Source organism: Odontesthes bonariensis, chromosome 1, assembly GCF_027942865.1.
Source record: "Odontesthes bonariensis isolate fOdoBon6 chromosome 1, fOdoBon6.hap1, whole genome shotgun sequence".
Classification (NCBI taxonomy): Eukaryota; Metazoa; Chordata; class Actinopteri; order Atheriniformes; family Atherinopsidae; genus Odontesthes; species Odontesthes bonariensis.
In genome coordinates this window covers 36,375,290-36,392,567 of record NC_134506.1, presented here as the reverse complement: position 1 = coordinate 36,392,567, position 17,278 = coordinate 36,375,290, and the positions used below count along the sequence as shown (strand labels likewise).

Below are 17,278 nucleotides of genomic sequence, written 5' to 3'. Positions count from 1 at the left end.
AAACACACACACACACACACACACACACACACACACATCAGCTTCAGCCTCAGAGTTCTTCAACATGAGTGGAAGCTGGAATGCAAAGCTCGCATTGGGTATCAATGTTTTGGTTAACTTGTGCACACAATAAAAGCGTATATACAGAGCAGACGAGCCTCTCTCATGAAGTGCGCTGAAACCACTTTAAAGAAAGTTCACACAGATTCTGCTGTAGCGCAGCAAAGAAGTGACCCGCTCCTTTCTTGTTCCTACTGTCCAAACAGAGGTGGAACAGTGTCACATCAGTGTGTGCTTTCAAATAGCATCTTGGCCATTCTGCTTCTGTACATTCAATAAAAAAATGTCAAGGCCCAACGAAGCTCCAGCAGTTCCACCTATGATGGGGAGTTTGATACACGCTACAAAATCAAACCTCCCAGATGAATTATTCTGGAGAGAAACGTTTAAACATAGATGATGCTTCTTTCCAACAGTGGTACAGCAGATGAAGAGCTACGATCTAATGTTCATTAAAACAAGCCATCCTTCAAACTGGCCGATTAACACTGGTCTCTGTGGAGCCCACTGTGAGCATAGCATGTGCAGTACATTCATCTCAGAAAAGAGCAGCAGCCTTTCGTGTTTAAATGGGATGTACTGCAGTTCTTTTACTAACATATACTGCCACTTATGTTGTCGTCTATCTCTTTCTGTAAGCTGGAGCACTGGAGAGTGTCCTGTTACGAGTGCAGTTTTAAAGTAAAGTCATTTTTCAAGCCAGTTTTTATCATGAACATACATTGAATACAGTATGTGTATTCTGTTATTAGAGGTTTTCTGATAACCTTCGGTGGAAAGACCTCTTTCTTGTGTGCACACTTCAGAAACTGAGAACAATCTTGTACTCATACTTGTACTAAAGAGCTAAGTTGGTCTTTTTCTCTTCTTTTTTTCCTTAGCTTTGCATCAGTGATGCACATGTATGAGTGCTGGTCCAGACAATGACAGAATTACTTGATCGGTCATGTGCAGATATGGTCAGATAGCATCTGCAAACATTGCAAAATATTCACATAATTATTTGTAAAACATTGGCTGTGTAGCCATCTTTTTATAGCTAGCTTTATCAAAATTAAATAAAACACTGAGAAATGGATCAGTAAGTCCTCGCTTTACTGAGTGAGATGTGTTCCTACCATACATGTATAAAGTACTAGCGATTCAGACTTGAGTAGAAGTACAAGTACTCTATCAAAAAAGTGACTTGAGTAGAAGTAGAAGTGCTCTTTAAGCACTGTACTTAAGTGGAAGTACTAAAGTATTAAACATGTTTTGTACTTAAGTATTGCAAGTAGTTTATTTTTAAAATTACTACTCAAGTACTGAAAGTAAAAGTAAAAGTATTGTGTAGTGTAGTTATTAAAGAAATCAGTCGAAAGTTTAAAATCAAATTGTTTATATTATTCAAAATGTTTGGCTGTAACAGCAGTACAGCGGAATGTAAAAGAGCACCTTAAAACATTGAGCTTAACTCTTTTGAACAAAAGAATATGTATTGGCAAGCATGTCCCTTCCCCCTTTAAAGCATCTCCCATCACTTCACACATTACACATTTTCATCCTTGTCATTTTCTTTCAACTTGTTAAAAAAATCTCAAGGCCAGTTAGGCCTCATACAAATACAAATGTCATGTAAAAACAAAAAGTGATTAGAACACCTGAAAACACTGGGCTTAACTCTTTGTGAATAAACAGATCAAGCATGTCCCCTCTCTTTCCTGCTTGTGTTTTTTTTCTCTACAACTTTTCCCCTTCTTAAACTATGTGCATGCTTGCGTGTCTACTTCATTACTATACATCTCTGGTTCTTACTGATGGTGCGAATGCAAGGAAAAGAAAAGCCTTAGTGTTGGAGTTTACAGAGGAGGTCCACGGAACCTAGTTACCCTCAGGAAGTCCTCACAGTAGTTTGGTTTCAAAGTGCCTGATCATACCTCTTTGGCTAAAGAAGCTGAATTTAGAACTGGTGCAGAAAACTGCCGCGTGTGCATCTATAATGTGCAGCTGCATTCTTCACTCTTCTGTGTGCAGCTGCAGTCTCACCTCAGACAGTTTGTAGGGAACAATCAGCCTCTCTCCCACAGTGATCGTCTTCCGTGTGGTCAAAGCTTCCATCAGCGTCTCTTCTTTGACCTGTTGATGAAAGTGAAATAGACAGCAAAAAAAAAGTGCCTTATTTATTCCAAAGAACCCAGACACTTTGGTCTCAAGGTGCTGCATATCTAGCAGCTTGTCAAACTATTTAGTGCTACCCGGATTACATTTTTTTTCTTGTCGTTTAAATTTATTTTGGGAAAAGAAGCCCATAGGCAAATAAGAAAAGCGAAAGAAGTAATACACTGCTAAGACTTTTCATAGCACCATTTTTCAGTACCTCCAGCAGCTCCGAGACGACCGGCAGCACCTCTGGGTTAAGGATGTCTATGGAGTCATCCCTGTAGGTTTTCCTCTTGTAGCGGATGTTTCCCAGGTGAAGGATGGCCGACAGCAGAGAAAATATCCTGAACAACAGTTTGCAAACATTTAAGAGATGCTGCACAGCAAGCATGAAGTTCAACTGTCCGCAACTCCAGGTGCAAATAATAATTGGAGGCCTTTAAATTGCATAAGCGTGGTGTTATTGGCCAACGAGGTATCTCAATGTATATGATAAAGCAAGTAATAGAAGCTAAAATACTGCAGAACTTGTACATGAATGTGTATAAACTGTATAAATTACAGTATAAACAGTTGAAAGCAAAGTAATCACCTTTTTGTGAAAAAATTGTGTATATTTATGGGTATTTATGTGGCCAATGCTAAGTTGCGAGTAACACTGCTCATCTAAGTTGATCTTCTCTCGCAGTGAGTGCAGTTTCTCTGTGTTACTCACTGTTTGCGTGTGGTAGGAAGAAAGCCCACCATCTCCATGGCCAGCTGAAGCCTCTCAAAGTCGTGCTTCAGGTCTTCTCCTTCAACAGTGAAGCAGTCCTACAAAAAGCAGTATTTGGGTGTTATTAATCCTGCACCGACTGTTGCGACACGGCCGCCTGGAAGCCAGCAGAGCTAATGACAAGTTACCATGAGGTTTAAGAGTACTCACTGATGACATACACAGTGCCTTAATGTTTCCAGCGTTTACAGACTGTCTGGCAAGATGCTTAAAATAGTTTTTTAATGTACTTTATACATGAAACGGGGAAAAAAAAACAAAAAAAAACAAAAAACAGCAGAGTCGCTTGAAGCCGACAAAATGAATGACTCCTACTAAAAAAGCCTATCATTAAGAATCTTGGGGTCATACAAAGCAGCAACAACCCCCCCCGCCCCCCCGCCTGATATGCAGAGTGACTAGTGACAGCAGCGTGTGCAAGCTCGGCTCATGTAGTGGAAAATCTGGCCTTGCCTCCCCTTCAAACCAGTCCACAGATATTTGGCAAGCTTGCAAAAAGAGCTGAGATGAGCGGCAATTTATGGCTTTGCTTGTGTGTGAGCGGCGGATGATAAACTAAAATAGCAGTGAGGAGACACATAATAGCAGTGAAGTTTGCAAAGAGACAATAATATGAATGCAGATGGACATATGAGCAAAGGTAATCTCACTAACACTACAATAACAAAGTTAATGCAAAACAAGGCGTTAAAAAAAAAAAAACTGTTTTCTAAGTATCCTGAATAAATAAAACCGTTTAGGAGCCCAACTCACTTTACACAGAGTAAACTACTGGATGAATCTGGATTAGTTTGTTTACGACGGGAGGGAAAGCTTTACCGAGACGAGGCACACATGCTTTGATTCAACCACAAAGTCTTTCGCTTTAACACATCCACAGTAATGTGAGCACCGCTCTGTACTTTTTGGGTCCATCCCAGTGTTGCTGCCATAATTAACATACTGAAGCCTGAGAGACGAACACTACCAAACGTGAGACTCGCACAAACGTGACACATAGGCGCCTCCTTCATGCCGCCGAAACTCACACCGACGCTACATTTTATCAGCTGAAAAAAGTTAACAATGCTTTTTGTAACTGGGGCTTCATTAGTTTTACAAGAGGCTACATTTACATGTAAAGCAACATCTGACCACCGACTTAATCCAATACTCAGACAATTCCAATTGTAGTATTCACGGGTATTCACATATTCTATGTGACACATTTCCCTACTACACTGCAGTGTTAGCACCCATCCAAAGCCTTCATTACAGCCATATCCATCAAAACACACAACTTCTATCAACTTATTAAGGTGACCAGAAAATGCTGTTTACGTTGCAGTCTCATCGAGAGTGAGGTTTTAATTGGGTTAATGTTAAAATATCCAATTCAACCTTATTTAGTACTTTTCAAACAAATGTACCCAATCCCCTCAAAGTAAGAACAAAGGTGTTAAAGGTTCATGGAAGATGCAAATGATTCAGAAATGACCCAAACAGATGATATAAATATCATTAAAACACAAAACCCTTTCCTTTGCAGACACATGACAATATTGATGTTAATAATCACACTGTGTTATTTCCCCATTTACACCGTTTATAATATAGATTACACATCATATCATAATGGCAAACTATAACAGGCAGTACCCACAAGCAAAAAAAGAAAAACAGTGGAAAATAACTTAATAGATTAAGTTAAAGAATCTAAGAGCAGTTGCACACATGCTCTTCATGTGATATTAATGAAAAAATAATCCCTCACCAAATTACACACAATCTTTTTGATCATTGACATCTTTCAATCCAACATTTCTTCTGCAAAGTTATTAATCTTCCTCAAAATCATTGCTTGAGAGGTGAAGGTGTGTACATACCAGGTACAAGTATGTTGTACACACATATATATATATATATATATATATATATATATATATATATTTTTTTTTATATATGCATCTCAATGCATAAAATTGTGTAAATGTAAAAGTGGAGGGTCAGAACTCGAAATGCTGCACTGATCAATGATCGAAAAAAAAATCTACAACACAGCAGGCAGATGCTGTGTGCAGGATATGAGAAGACATACCACCATAAGTAAGTGAGGCAGCACAACAGGGGAGAGCAAAAACAAACAAAGCTAAAATAAACACTACTCCAACTAAACCAGGGAATATCCGAAAAGTGAGCAAAGGAAGGAGCGGCGAGGAGTGCGAAAGTGCGGTGCCATCAGAAAGTGCTCAGGTGATCTACTCGTCTTGCATGTGCGCACGCTCTGAAGCACAGATACTGACCGGTTCACTCTCATAGTAACTGTCCCACTGCAGTTGTCGGGTTGTCTTTGTCACCTGGAAATGTTAGGGCAGAATTCACAGGCGGCGAGGTCAGAGTTAGTTAGCAGCATTTGAATGATGACACATACATGAACAGAGATTTATGTGCAAACAACAGCAGCGGCATGACGAGATGGTAAGATGCAAGAAACGGCTGAGTAGATCTGTTCATTACAGGTGAGTATCAAGAAATCAGTCAGACATGAATCAAACACTCACAAGCATAAAGACATTTAGCTGGCTGTGTTAACCTTTGATGGTAAACATTACGATGCCAACAGCTTCACAGTGACAACAAATATGGAGAAAACAAACAAAAATCCAACTGCATAATGCTCCTGCCTTCATTCATCTTCCGTTTGCTTCGTCTTTGAGATGAGGAGATGATTGGGGGTGCTTTGAGAGCACAGAAGCATCCTTGAAATTTCACACAACGAAGGACAAAACTCTTCACTGGATCCTTGAAGTCAAAATATTCCTTCAGTAAAATTTTATGACATGGCATCCTAGAAACGTAGCCTTTAAGATCCTTGACTGTTACTGTTTTCCACTACCAACATGTTCACATGTATTAGAGAAGTCCGGTTTTTATTCAGACTAACAATAACTACATTTTCTTTCTATCATCATGTTTTCAGTCTCTGGTGAATGGTATTCATTCAGCAGTTAAATGAGCTAGTACTGAAGCAGGAACTAATCAGTCAGTTTTAAAATGCATAACGACATGTTGTTCTCAAAGCAAAGCTTAGAATGAGTTACGATACGAGGCATAAGTCTGAAAAATATGTGAAAAGGCAACAAAGGCACTCCTGGATGTCTGCATAGCTTGCAAACAAGTCGACCCGACTGTAGGACAGTGAGGCGGGGATGGTAAATCGTGTAAAAGATGCAGCTGGTGCAGGAGTGGGAGACATATTTTTCACAAACTCCACAGAAGAGACCGATATGCACTGGAAAAAATCTAAATCTTACCAAGTATATTGGTCTCATTGAGTATCTCTTTATACTTGATATAAGACACAATTGCCTAACAAGTACCATTTCAGCCAGATATAGGGATTTGTTTGAAGACAATACATCTTGAATATCTTGTTAAGTGAAAAAGTCTTGAAAACATCTTGTTTTGAGTCATATTTCACATATAACAAGCTTTTTTTATTTCATTTGAAGAGGTTTTTAAAGCTAATTTCAAGATCACTTTTAACTAAAAAGTCCTAAATATCACATTTTATTTCAAGAAATCTTGACAAGCCGATTTTCACTAGTTCCATTGGCAGATTTTTTTGCTTATTTCAAGCAAAAACGTCTTGTATTTGTTGTTTTTTTACTTATTTTTGGAGGGGCATTTTTTCCAGTGTGAGAAGAAGTTAGAAGAGAAATGGAGCAAACGAACAGAGTGCAGCAATGTGTGTACGTATTTGCATGTCTGCTTGTGCGTTTGCATGTGCACATCAGTGGCTGGGAGGAATGGAAGGAATTCCCTGCTCTCTTCTGCGTAGGTGGATGGATTTTGGAGGAGGGGGCCGGGTCCCTGGTTGTCATGGCGTGACTGAAAGCCCAGAGGCGGAGACGCAACAAGTTTCACACAACATCCACATTCCATACGTGTAGTGCGTGTTTATATTTTCGTGTTTATTGTGGTTGTGTGAAACCCGTTTTCCCTGTGGGGAACATCAACACAAAAAAGGGGCGAATGCCGATTCTGTCTTTGTTTTTGGTTCTATCTTTGTACGCGTCTCTATAGTGGTGGTCAATGGGAGAAGATGTGCTTCTGCATGCCTAAAAAAAAAAAAAAAAAGTAAACGAGGAGCACAGTGTACGCAGGTATGCTTACAAAAACTCATTGTAACACAACAAAAACAGACTAATTTAGACACTTGGCTGTGTCTCTGAAAAAGTTGCAAGAGCAAGAATGGCACAGATCTGGTGCGTTTGTGAGGGGATGAGTGACTATGTAGTGGGTGTTGAAAAGCCACCAACAGAGTTTCCTTTGTGTTCCGAGTTCTAACTTTCCCATTTCTGGACACTGAGAATGACATGCTGATGGCAGAAAAACAGATTCACACACAAGCAAAAAGCGTGGCCAACACGTAGCAACAAATGCCATTAAAGGTTAAAGATATCATCAGTCAGATGTGCTCATTGCTCTCATTTGTTTTTTTAAGTAATCCACTAAATATGCCTGATGCTGGAGGTCCCACCTGACTGAGGTAATTGTATTCTTCAGGCTTCTTGAGGTGAAAGGCTACTCTTTCTTCTTCGCTCGCTCCTGCCAGCAGGTAGTAAAACACATGGTAGTTTCTAAAAATGGGAAAAACAAAGGACATAAAAAAAGAGATGAATAAGATTATGACCCGTTAAACATAAACTAAATTAATACACAAATTTAAAAAAAAAAAGAACAAAAAATGTTTTTTTGTGCTTCAAATTCAGGTAAAAAAAAAAAAGAAAAAAAAAAGAAAAAAAAAAGAAAAGTCTTGCCCCAAAACTGAAATGCTCTCTTAAATCTAAGTGAGACAAAAACAAAATTGCTTGCAACTTTGTTGCTCTTTAGCCTCTTTCAAACAGGTCAAAAAACACAGCGAGCAACTAGCTTTTGAGAGCAATTGTAAAGTATTTAATCTGAACTCAGCTGACTGTGGTATTGTTTATGCTCATCGTTCTCCCAATGGTGGCATAAAGCATACAGTGACACAGGCTAAACTTGACATCACAACAGGCGGCACCGTGGAGGTTTTCCTCGTTTCGGTTGGTCGTTCACTGCCCGATTTGTTACCAGCTGGGTGGTTCCTTTCGACTGCTTTGCAAGATATTCCAACTGTGTTGTGTATGAATTAAAAAGTGTGCACCAGCTGTGTGACCAAAGTAAACTTCAAATTTGCATAAATATACACAAACAAAAAATGTATTGCCAGAAATCCAGGGGTGAAATCCACTGTGAGCATGATGGATTGTGTATTTTTGTTTCAGATTCAATGTTCATTATCTGCGTCTCACCGCTCATTGTGCTCTTGATAGACCAGTCTCGACTTCTCCAGGAGGTATTTCTCCACATACGCTCTGTAAAAAAATACAAGATAAAGAGGTCACTTTTTAAAAGAGAAAACAAACAAACAAACAAACAAAATTACTTTTTTTAGAAAAAGAATCCTAATCCGTCTCCGCATCCTTACCCTCTCACAGTGCCGCTCTCCTGATAGTTCACCTGAATGAACTTGCCAAAACGACTGGAGTTGTTATTGTGTGCAGTCTTTGCGTTCCCAAATGCCTGTGGGGCGCAAAAAGAAGATGTGGTCAGATGAAATCAAATGCTTAAAAACAAGCCACGCATTACAAATCTTACACACAGGTTAGTGCCAGACATTTGAGGTCGAGCTCCGAGTTGACTTCAGGTGTGAATAATTTGCTTGCGGGTCCAGCATGCACACTCTTTGGCCTCGTGCAAAACGTTGTTTTGAAACACCGTCAGCCCGTTGGTGCAGTGCAAAGCTTTTGCTCACATTGTTTCAGACAGTGTCAGTTTGAGACAGATAAATAAAGTAGAATCTATTAAAGTCAAAGGCAGACAAATTGCCTGGGTAAGGATGAGGGAGTCAAGGCCAGCAGGCCTGATGGAAAAAAAAAAAGCTCTTCAATGAGTAATGAGATCCATGTGGCCGTGTGGAACATGTGTAGTGGTTGTGCTTTAATAAGAAGGGTCAGTATTTCCCCTCACAGCTCTGTTTGTGTTGTAAAGCTGCCTGAAGGGGAAGCAATTTTTTGCCCTATATAAACCCTGCAGTTATTTGTAGCTCCACCACAAGTAAACAAATTCCTCTGCGAAGCACTTAGAGCTGTCCCAAACCCAGCGTCTGTTAAAGGGGAACACCCCTCTCTGACCCCACCCTTCACCAATGCTGCTTACAAACATGCAAGCGTGCTGCCAAAGACGCTAACGCAAAGCTAACGCGCTCAGTGTCGCAAGGCCAATCTGCAAGGAGTTGATGAGAGTGAAAGCGTATAAGGCAGCACAAATCTGGTTTATACCATCCAGTTGCTCTTGGGAATCATGGTACATGAGTACCTGAGCCTCTCCACTATTAGCCCTTAATGTAGGACTCCACAAAGTAGAAAAATAATTATTAAAACATTTTCAGCTCTACTGTCCGGACAAACAAAGACAACAGAAGTTCAACCTGAGGGATAGTGACGATATCTTTGCACATCCAAGAGCTACGCCTGATGGAGCCGGTATTCCAGGAGGAGCTGGTATTCTGTCCACAGCTCCACCCGCCTCTGAACTGCCTAACCTGCCTGTTTCAGGAACTGCAGGTCAGACGAGGACAGATGAACATCAGTCAACGTGCCTTAGAACGTGGTAAGAACTTCCTGAATGGACAGCCAATAAAAACCAAGCACTGCAGCATTCATATTACTTCCAAAGCTAGGACCTTAGATATCTAACCTGTCAGTGCTTTTTGTTAACATTTAACATTTTGTCTTGGGCCAGCAGGAAGCAGGATGTGGAACAACTAAAACACTGAAAGTTGATTTACGTTGAAGCACTCTGCACTCGTCCACCTGCTTCGTGTAAAAAAAGATGCAATCGTTCAAGAAGACAGTTTTATAGCTGACAGTTTGTGTTCTTTCTAAACTTGGCTCGCTCCGTTTTCGTTGAAATTAAACATATCTTCCCAAAGAAAGTAAGACAGTCAGAGCTGGGAGTTTCTTACTATGAACACGAACATATAGAAATGAATGCAAAACAGACCAAAAGTCTGTCATCAGATCACAACGCTACCTCAAACGAGTAAAACGATGCTGTCGGAGACATAAGTCACCGACTTACGTCATCAGAAATATATTAAGAAAACAATCTGCAATAACATGTCAGTCACTCTGTAAAAAAATGTGCTGTAGAAGGTTTAGACACTTATTTTCTCCTAAAATCTATACCAGACCTGAATGCAAACGGCAAACAGGCAAGATCGGCTCTGATTGCAGAAACTTTGTCTGAAACACAAATATTGTTTCACCGCACTCCAACAATTGTAATGGGTTCCTTCCCCTTCTCAAACCGCTTGTCACAAGTTATTCTGGGATATCTAAATCGTTCACTTAAGTTCAAGCGGAAGGACCAGGTTAAAGTGAAGTGTTCAAGCTAAATAGTATCACTGATAAGCATAGAATATTTCATTTATTTGCACCGTGGAAAAGTATCAAAGACGGAATTTATTTTCATTTCAAATGGTCACAAAGAGGGACACCAGCAATAACAATGTTTGTACAGACATGAGCTGCACCACTTCAGTTACTCCAATGGGTCAACAACATTATTCTTGGCTTTAGACCACAGACCGAGCCAAAGGCGGTCCAGTGACAGATTTGAGATGGTGCCAACGTGTTCTGGGTGTAATGTGTCCGACTGCAGGCTCGGTCAAAGTCGTTCAGAGCAGCAGAGACAGAGGGGCTGCCACTACCATGATGTTATACTTCCACATGTGAATCACTCTCACACTGCTCACTTTTGGCAGATACTGTGAGAAAACCTTTTAACTTGATGTGGCTTTAAAAAATGAGTCATGCTGGAAAATTAACTCTGGCTTTGCCGCTCAATGCAATGGTTGAGTTTAATCTTCTCCAATATTTGTTCATTCAAAAAGGGGGTAACCGATTCCAATTGTGATCCGGCACTTTCTTTCCAATTCAAAATCTTCTACTCTCCAAGTCGGCGGCTTTAAGGACACTTTTTTTTTTTGCCCCCTCAATATATGGCCATGCCATGTTCCAAAGAGATTAGTATTTAACACAGTTATATAAAAGTCACACAAAAAAAAGTCTCTTTGGCCCAAAAAAAGAAGAAAAAAAGACTTGTTTAAAAATCTTTGTCCGTTCTGTCCAAACTTTTCCTCTTCCTTTTGGCACCGATGCTAAAAATATCCTGAAGATGGAGGATATGTCCACAGCAGAGGAGATGAGTGCAACAAAATTACATTGAAAGGGCATCAACTCTATCAGCTCATTAAAATGGTGGAAAACAGTGTGGAGATATGACATATGAATGATCATGATCGTATTTGCAATCATATGATTAATTGTGTAATCATGGCAGGCCTAACAGTATATCTTTCAATCATTTACTTCAATCACCGCTTTATGACCCATAAAATAACACTGTTGGAGCTGTCTAACTTAGCGTTAACCAACCGTTATGAACGTAAGCTGGTCAGGAAAATAAAGAGCCCAATGTGTCTCATTAAAAATATCCTCATACAGTTTATCTGCCAACTTAGCACTACGTATAGTTTTTGTCAAAAAGTAAAGGTTTCCATTTGTGTCGTCTCTACCAAGAAGTCTGTAATTAAAAAAAAAAGAAGCCGATAGCTTGTTTCAAGGCAGTCAATTAGATTTCCACCACTTCCTGAAGCAGAGGTATGTTGCTTCAGTTAATGAAACACATTCAGTCACATGGACTTTAATCATATGATGATGACTTCATTAGCAGCTTCTTGAGAGGAGAGGAGAGGAGTCATGCTACACTCTCATACAAAATGGAGACAAAGGGAGCTTGATTTAACTCACAAAGGGATTATGTTTCAGCAACTCATAAACTGCTCGGGGGATACAAATGGTTTTCCACACTGGGTTGTGTTAAGAGGTCATGTGAACTACACAGTGTATTGCTTTGTCTGAGCTTCCAAATGCCTCAATCAAATGGGCTTTGAGATAAAAACAGCATTTTCCTAACTGACTGACTGAAAAACTGATTCAGGGATGTGTCACCAAGCGATGTGAATTCCTTTTCTGACAGTAGCTACAAAGAAAATTACTCTGACAAAGTGCTCTGTGTGACTCAAGGAAGCATTGCTCATTTGACCTCTGCAGATTCACATCGCTTGTTGCCCACTACCAGGCCGACTCATCCACTAAAGTATGCGAACAGGATGTCAACAAGAGAGTGAACGAGCGGCTGACTTGGCCCGAACTTGTGTTATGGTTATTTCACATTGTGTGTGGGCAGATAACATTCTCCAGGGGCCAATTCAGAACTACGCCCCTTGAAATCTCACACCTAAGGCCATGCTGGCCAGAGTGGACTGCGGTCAGTGTGGCTGTTTAATCACAGGGGAGAGCGGCAGTCATGTGTCCGAGCGAAGTGAAAGCAGGGTGGGATGTGGGTTCTGGCAGTGGCTTTTCCTCTCAAAACAGTGCTCAGAAATGTGTTTGAGGTAGGGTGAGGACAGGTTTAACTGACTGTGTAAAACATTTAAAACGCTTTTACTGGGCCATGCAACAAACGTAATGAACATATGTGAGCCTCCTTTTTCCACTGTGAGCACTAAATATACTTGGGCTTGACCATACAGCAGGTCACAACAGCTATAACCAAGTCCCCTTTCAAATCCCTTTCAGTTTTGATATGTTTGGCCAGTAGGAAATATATCGATTCAATCTCACGTGCTACTGCTTTTGGTTGTATTTTATATTAAAAAAGGCAACCACAGAAGTTGTTTATATACTTATATAGTCTAAATTTATTCAACTAGAGCGCACTGTGCTGCTTGGTGTAACAGAACTATATCAAAAAGGCACCAAATTATCAAGTCCTACTCTGCTGAGCTCTGCTTTCGCAAAAGCTTTGCATCAACAGCAGCTCTTAGTCATGAAACACAATAATATCTCCATCACTTTTAATCTGCTTCCTGTCGTATGCAATAAACCTGTAAGTTAACCACGCCTCTACCTCCAAAACTGCCAAAGTTTTAAGAGCATTCAGCCATTCAGACTACAATTTGGATAAGAACTCAACAGTGCCAAAACTCTTTGCACTAACCAGAGTGAAACTGTCCTCAGACAGTCATCACCGTCCTCGACTCACTACAATATGTTTATCTGAACAGACAGAAAAGCAGAGCTTCTCCATAATGCGCTGCGAAGTTAACTATAAATAATAATGACAGACTATGAATGAAGGGATGTTCCTCCAGCACTGAAAAACAAAGACATCTTCGGTCTTTGGGGCGGCCGTGGATCAGTGGTTAGAGCGTCGTCCAATAACCGGAAGGTTGGCGGTTCGATTCCCACTCTCGCCACTCAAAAAGATTGGTGGAACTGATAGCTGGAGGGGTGTCAGTCCACCTCCTTGTCACGGCTGAGGTGCCCTTGAGCAAGGCACCGTACCCCCCATGCTCCCCGGGCGCTTCAGGGCTGCCCACCGCTCCAGGTTGGCATCTGTCTCTGAGTGTGTGACCCTGTGCATGTGCATGTCAACAGGTGCCAACCTGGATGGGTTAAAAGCGGAGGACATATTTCATGTGTATGCATGACCAATAAAGCGGATCTCTCTCTCCCTCTCTCTCTCTTTTAAATAGCCAAGCTAATAATACGAACATGTTATATTAGTTGGGATTCTATTAAAATTGCTTTTTAAATGTTCAACTTTTAAAAGAAAACATGCATCAACAAGGAATTTCTAAGGAATTTTTCCGTGAAAAAGATAAGCAGACAAGTTAGACTTTTATCCTGATAAAGGCGGCACCAGACAGAAAAAGTAACCCGTCAGTGCAGCTGATATCGATACATCAGCATCAACAGTTTGAGACATTTTGACTCAAAACTAGAGATTTCTTTCTCACAGTGGCACAGAGGTTTACCACCGAGTGAGGTTCAGTATCTGAGGACATACTTATACGATACTTCACTAAATTAGATGGTTTTAGGTAAATTACTCCTTGTACTTGCATTATGATTCAGTATGCAACTTTACTCCCCCCCCCCCTTACGTAATCATTCCTGTGAGTCCTATCTTATTGCTAGAAAGCTCCCAGAGTGAACTGTGGGTGAAATGCTGGCTGTAACCTTTAGATGCGATTTAAACAACTCATTAATTCTAACTGCAATGTGAGAAAGGATGGTTTGAGAAGAGATTTATGTTGAAAAAAAGCCTACATTTAATGTGCTGATAATGAATCAAATGAATCATTTTGTGTATTAGTTCACATTTTCCACCAACGAAAGAACAATCATACACTTGTAGGCTCACTGCGAGATGTACAAGGAAGTGAGCACAACTGAAGTGTTTCCCACATTATAAGCTGGATCTTTCAATCTTTATAATACAAACTTTAAACATATCAAAATCCTCCAAACCTCAACGGGCCGACATCTACTCCGAAGCATTTATTCGTCCATTCTGAACGCCTTTTGAAAAGATGTGCATTTGAGAGCATAGAGAAAAAATACTGCGCTAGATCCTATTGTCACAGCTCCTCTGTTGCACACAAACTCAACATCGCTCCATCTTAAACAAATCGGGAGAAAATCTGAAGTTAAGCTTGAGATGTTGTACAAATCTGGGTCAACTGAACAGCCAGAGACCTGAGAGCTTATTTGTTTGGAGTTGAAGAGAATTTCAGCTTCAAATTTTGGTAGAAGTTTACTCTGGCTAACTGTGTGCATACCCATGCTTCAGCACGCTCTCATTCATTCATACCATGTTTCTCGGAATCAGTTCAACCGCATATATGTCAGCATTTTATCAAATGTTATCTGGTTATCTGGTTATCTGATGCTTTTCATTTAGGAAAAACAGATTTTCAGTAATACATTTGAATCTAGAGCCATCAACGGGTTAGCTTAGCTTAGCAGATAAGCCCGGAGCCGAGCAATATGCTGGTAACGCTCAGACCACATGGCTGGGCTATATCAAGCTCATCTAACTCTCAACTTAAAAGTAAATGATTTCCTAAAATGCAAAAAAGAATTAAACTGGACAATTACTTCGATTACATGTTAGACAGCAAGACTGAGAGTGAGTGTGTGAAAACGGGAAGAAAACAACACAAAGCAGTGGCCTTGTGATCCCTGCAATGTCTGACTAAAGTATTTGGCCCACTCAGAAAGTCCTCCTGTATGAGTAAAAAGGAAGTAAACATTAGTCATAGCCATGGAGATGAAAGCCAGGCCTAATAAAAAAATAATCATGGATCTCCAGCACTCCTCATCTCTGTTATATGAGTTTTTCATATAACATAAACCTCTCTGATTTAGAGATGAGAAGAAAACAGCCACATTCCTAAATTACTAAACCCCTTCAGAGAGAAGCGAATCAAAAACTTTACTCCAACTCCAAATTAGCAGATAAATTCCCCCCGTTGTCCCTTAAATTGCAGAGTCGTGTATGAATCCTGAAAGAAGAGGTTTTTCTTTTCCTCGGGGTGTGTTATCAGCCATTATCCAGGAAATTGTGCAGAGAGCAACAGCAATAAACCAAATGTTGCAGAACATGCGTATGTGAATTTATTTACAGATAATCATCTGGAAGGTATGAAAAGACTTGAGCCAAGACAAGCGGATACTTTGCCTAAAGAGAAGATGCTGACTTGTGCGCAGTAAATAATGTTAGCGACAGCGAATGTGAAGGAGCGGAGCTCCGTCTAAAAACACAGACATGAGTCTTTGTTTTGTTGTTTGTTCTAAGCTATGGCTTTTGCAAAGAATTTATAAACCCAGAGGCAGGAAAATGTTTTAATCACACAGCGAAGCATTACCATCCCTCAACCCAGAAGAATGCTGAAGTTGGACTTTTGACTTGAAAGCAATACAACAGGACTAGGAGCTGTGAAAATAAAATGGCTTTGGCAGCAACACGACATAGCTGTGTATCCAAAAAGCACATCTGAAGCAAACTTTTGAAATGTCACATCATAGAGAATGCAGTTTAGCCTAATTTCCCTTGCTGGGCTGTGAAGTGTCATCAGAAGATGGCAGTAGAGACGACGTTATGCTTGGCAGTGTTAAAAAACTGTTGTTACCCGAAACAAAAATTAAAGAAAGAGGACAAAACCTTTTGGCATCGTACAGGAGAAAAAGTAGAACCTTTTATTCCTAAAAAAGCAAAAAACACTTCCAGAAAGCATAAAAAAAAGTCTTTTTTTCTGAATTTTATATTTTCCGTCAACCTTTTCTAATTAATAGCTTCAAAATGTGCAAAAAGCATTGTTGGAGGCACAACGACTGTTTGTCATTTGTCACACAAACATGGACTAAAAAGCACAAAAAGTTCAGGTAAAAAAAAAAAAAAAATACTTCTGCATCTTAATAGAACACATTTAGGAATTTTGCTCTTTAGCTCGCCCTACAGTTGTGGCATGTCACACCACTGAAATAAAATTTTAAAAAAATCTCACTGTGTACACTGCAAATGTACAAATGAATGCAAATGTATGAATTTGTTGTCATGTTGATGAGGCAACAAATGCCATCGAAAAGCCCACAAAAATGTTATGCGATTATAAAGCAAAGCCAAAGTCGTGAACTGCGGTATCTCAGTCCCTTGGGTGCTCTAAGCTATTTGCAGGCCAAAGCCAATGCACTTCAAAACTGGTCAAAAGCACATAGTTTTAAGGTTCCCCAACTTCTCTGGTGCCGTTTCAAAAGACAGTTTGGTTCCACCTTCTACCAAAGTTTGCCAAAAATATGAAGAATAAGCCGCTTATTGGGTAAAAGACTGCTCACACAGATGTGGGTGGCAGCATGTTTACAGCTGTGCTCGACTGAGGTGGAGGGTCAGCACAATGAACTGTGCAGTCAGACCTTATCTGCAATAAAGATGTGTGTGGTCAACTTCCTCTGCCGGCCTCCCTCTGGTATCTGATCCCAGCTTTATTTGTCTTTCTACTGATTTCACCCCCTCTCACACTTTCTCTCAAACGTCACAGACACCAGCCAACTTAAAAAAAAAAAAAAAAAAAAAGATTAAAATCACACACATACATGAGCATAGATTACTTGTAAAGGCATCTGCTCTGTTCCCACCTATGTCGGGAGGATCACATGAGATCATAATGTCTGTATGAACACAGACAGAGAGCAGACATGATGAAAGACGAAGCTAAACAGGAAGAGTGTAATGGAGTAGAAAAACACCTCACAGAGCAGCTTATTCGCTACAGTTTACTACTCAATACATTCTATTTACTCCATTTTAAAAACATGATATAAC

At 40.1% G+C, this 17,278-nt stretch overlaps 1 protein-coding gene across 12 annotated transcripts in view; it reads right to left on the bottom strand.

Moving 5' to 3' along the window:
• The window catches only part of myo9aa (myosin IXAa), a 120,125-nt gene that overhangs the window by 47,087 nt on the left and 55,760 nt on the right, over nt 1-17,278 (bottom strand). For 10 of the 12 annotated variants that reach the window (XR_012769818.1, XR_012769819.1, XM_075465819.1 and 7 more), the window contains 7 exons: nt 8,469-8,563; nt 8,293-8,355; nt 7,497-7,596; nt 5,257-5,310; nt 2,915-3,012; nt 2,417-2,543; nt 2,086-2,175 (listed from right to left, as the gene is read on the bottom strand). Coding sequence is in view for 10 of the 12 variants with exons in the window: in XM_075465819.1 (XP_075321934.1) it covers nt 2,086-2,175; nt 2,417-2,543; nt 2,915-3,012; nt 5,257-5,310; nt 7,497-7,596; nt 8,293-8,355; nt 8,469-8,563 (627 nt within the window). In the remaining 2 variants the exon portion in view is untranslated. The remainder of the gene's footprint in view (nt 1-2,085; nt 2,176-2,416; nt 2,544-2,914; nt 3,013-5,256; nt 5,311-7,496; nt 7,597-8,292; nt 8,356-8,468; nt 8,564-17,278) is intronic. The other 2 variants (XM_075465857.1, XM_075465868.1) reach the window with 1 other exon arrangement.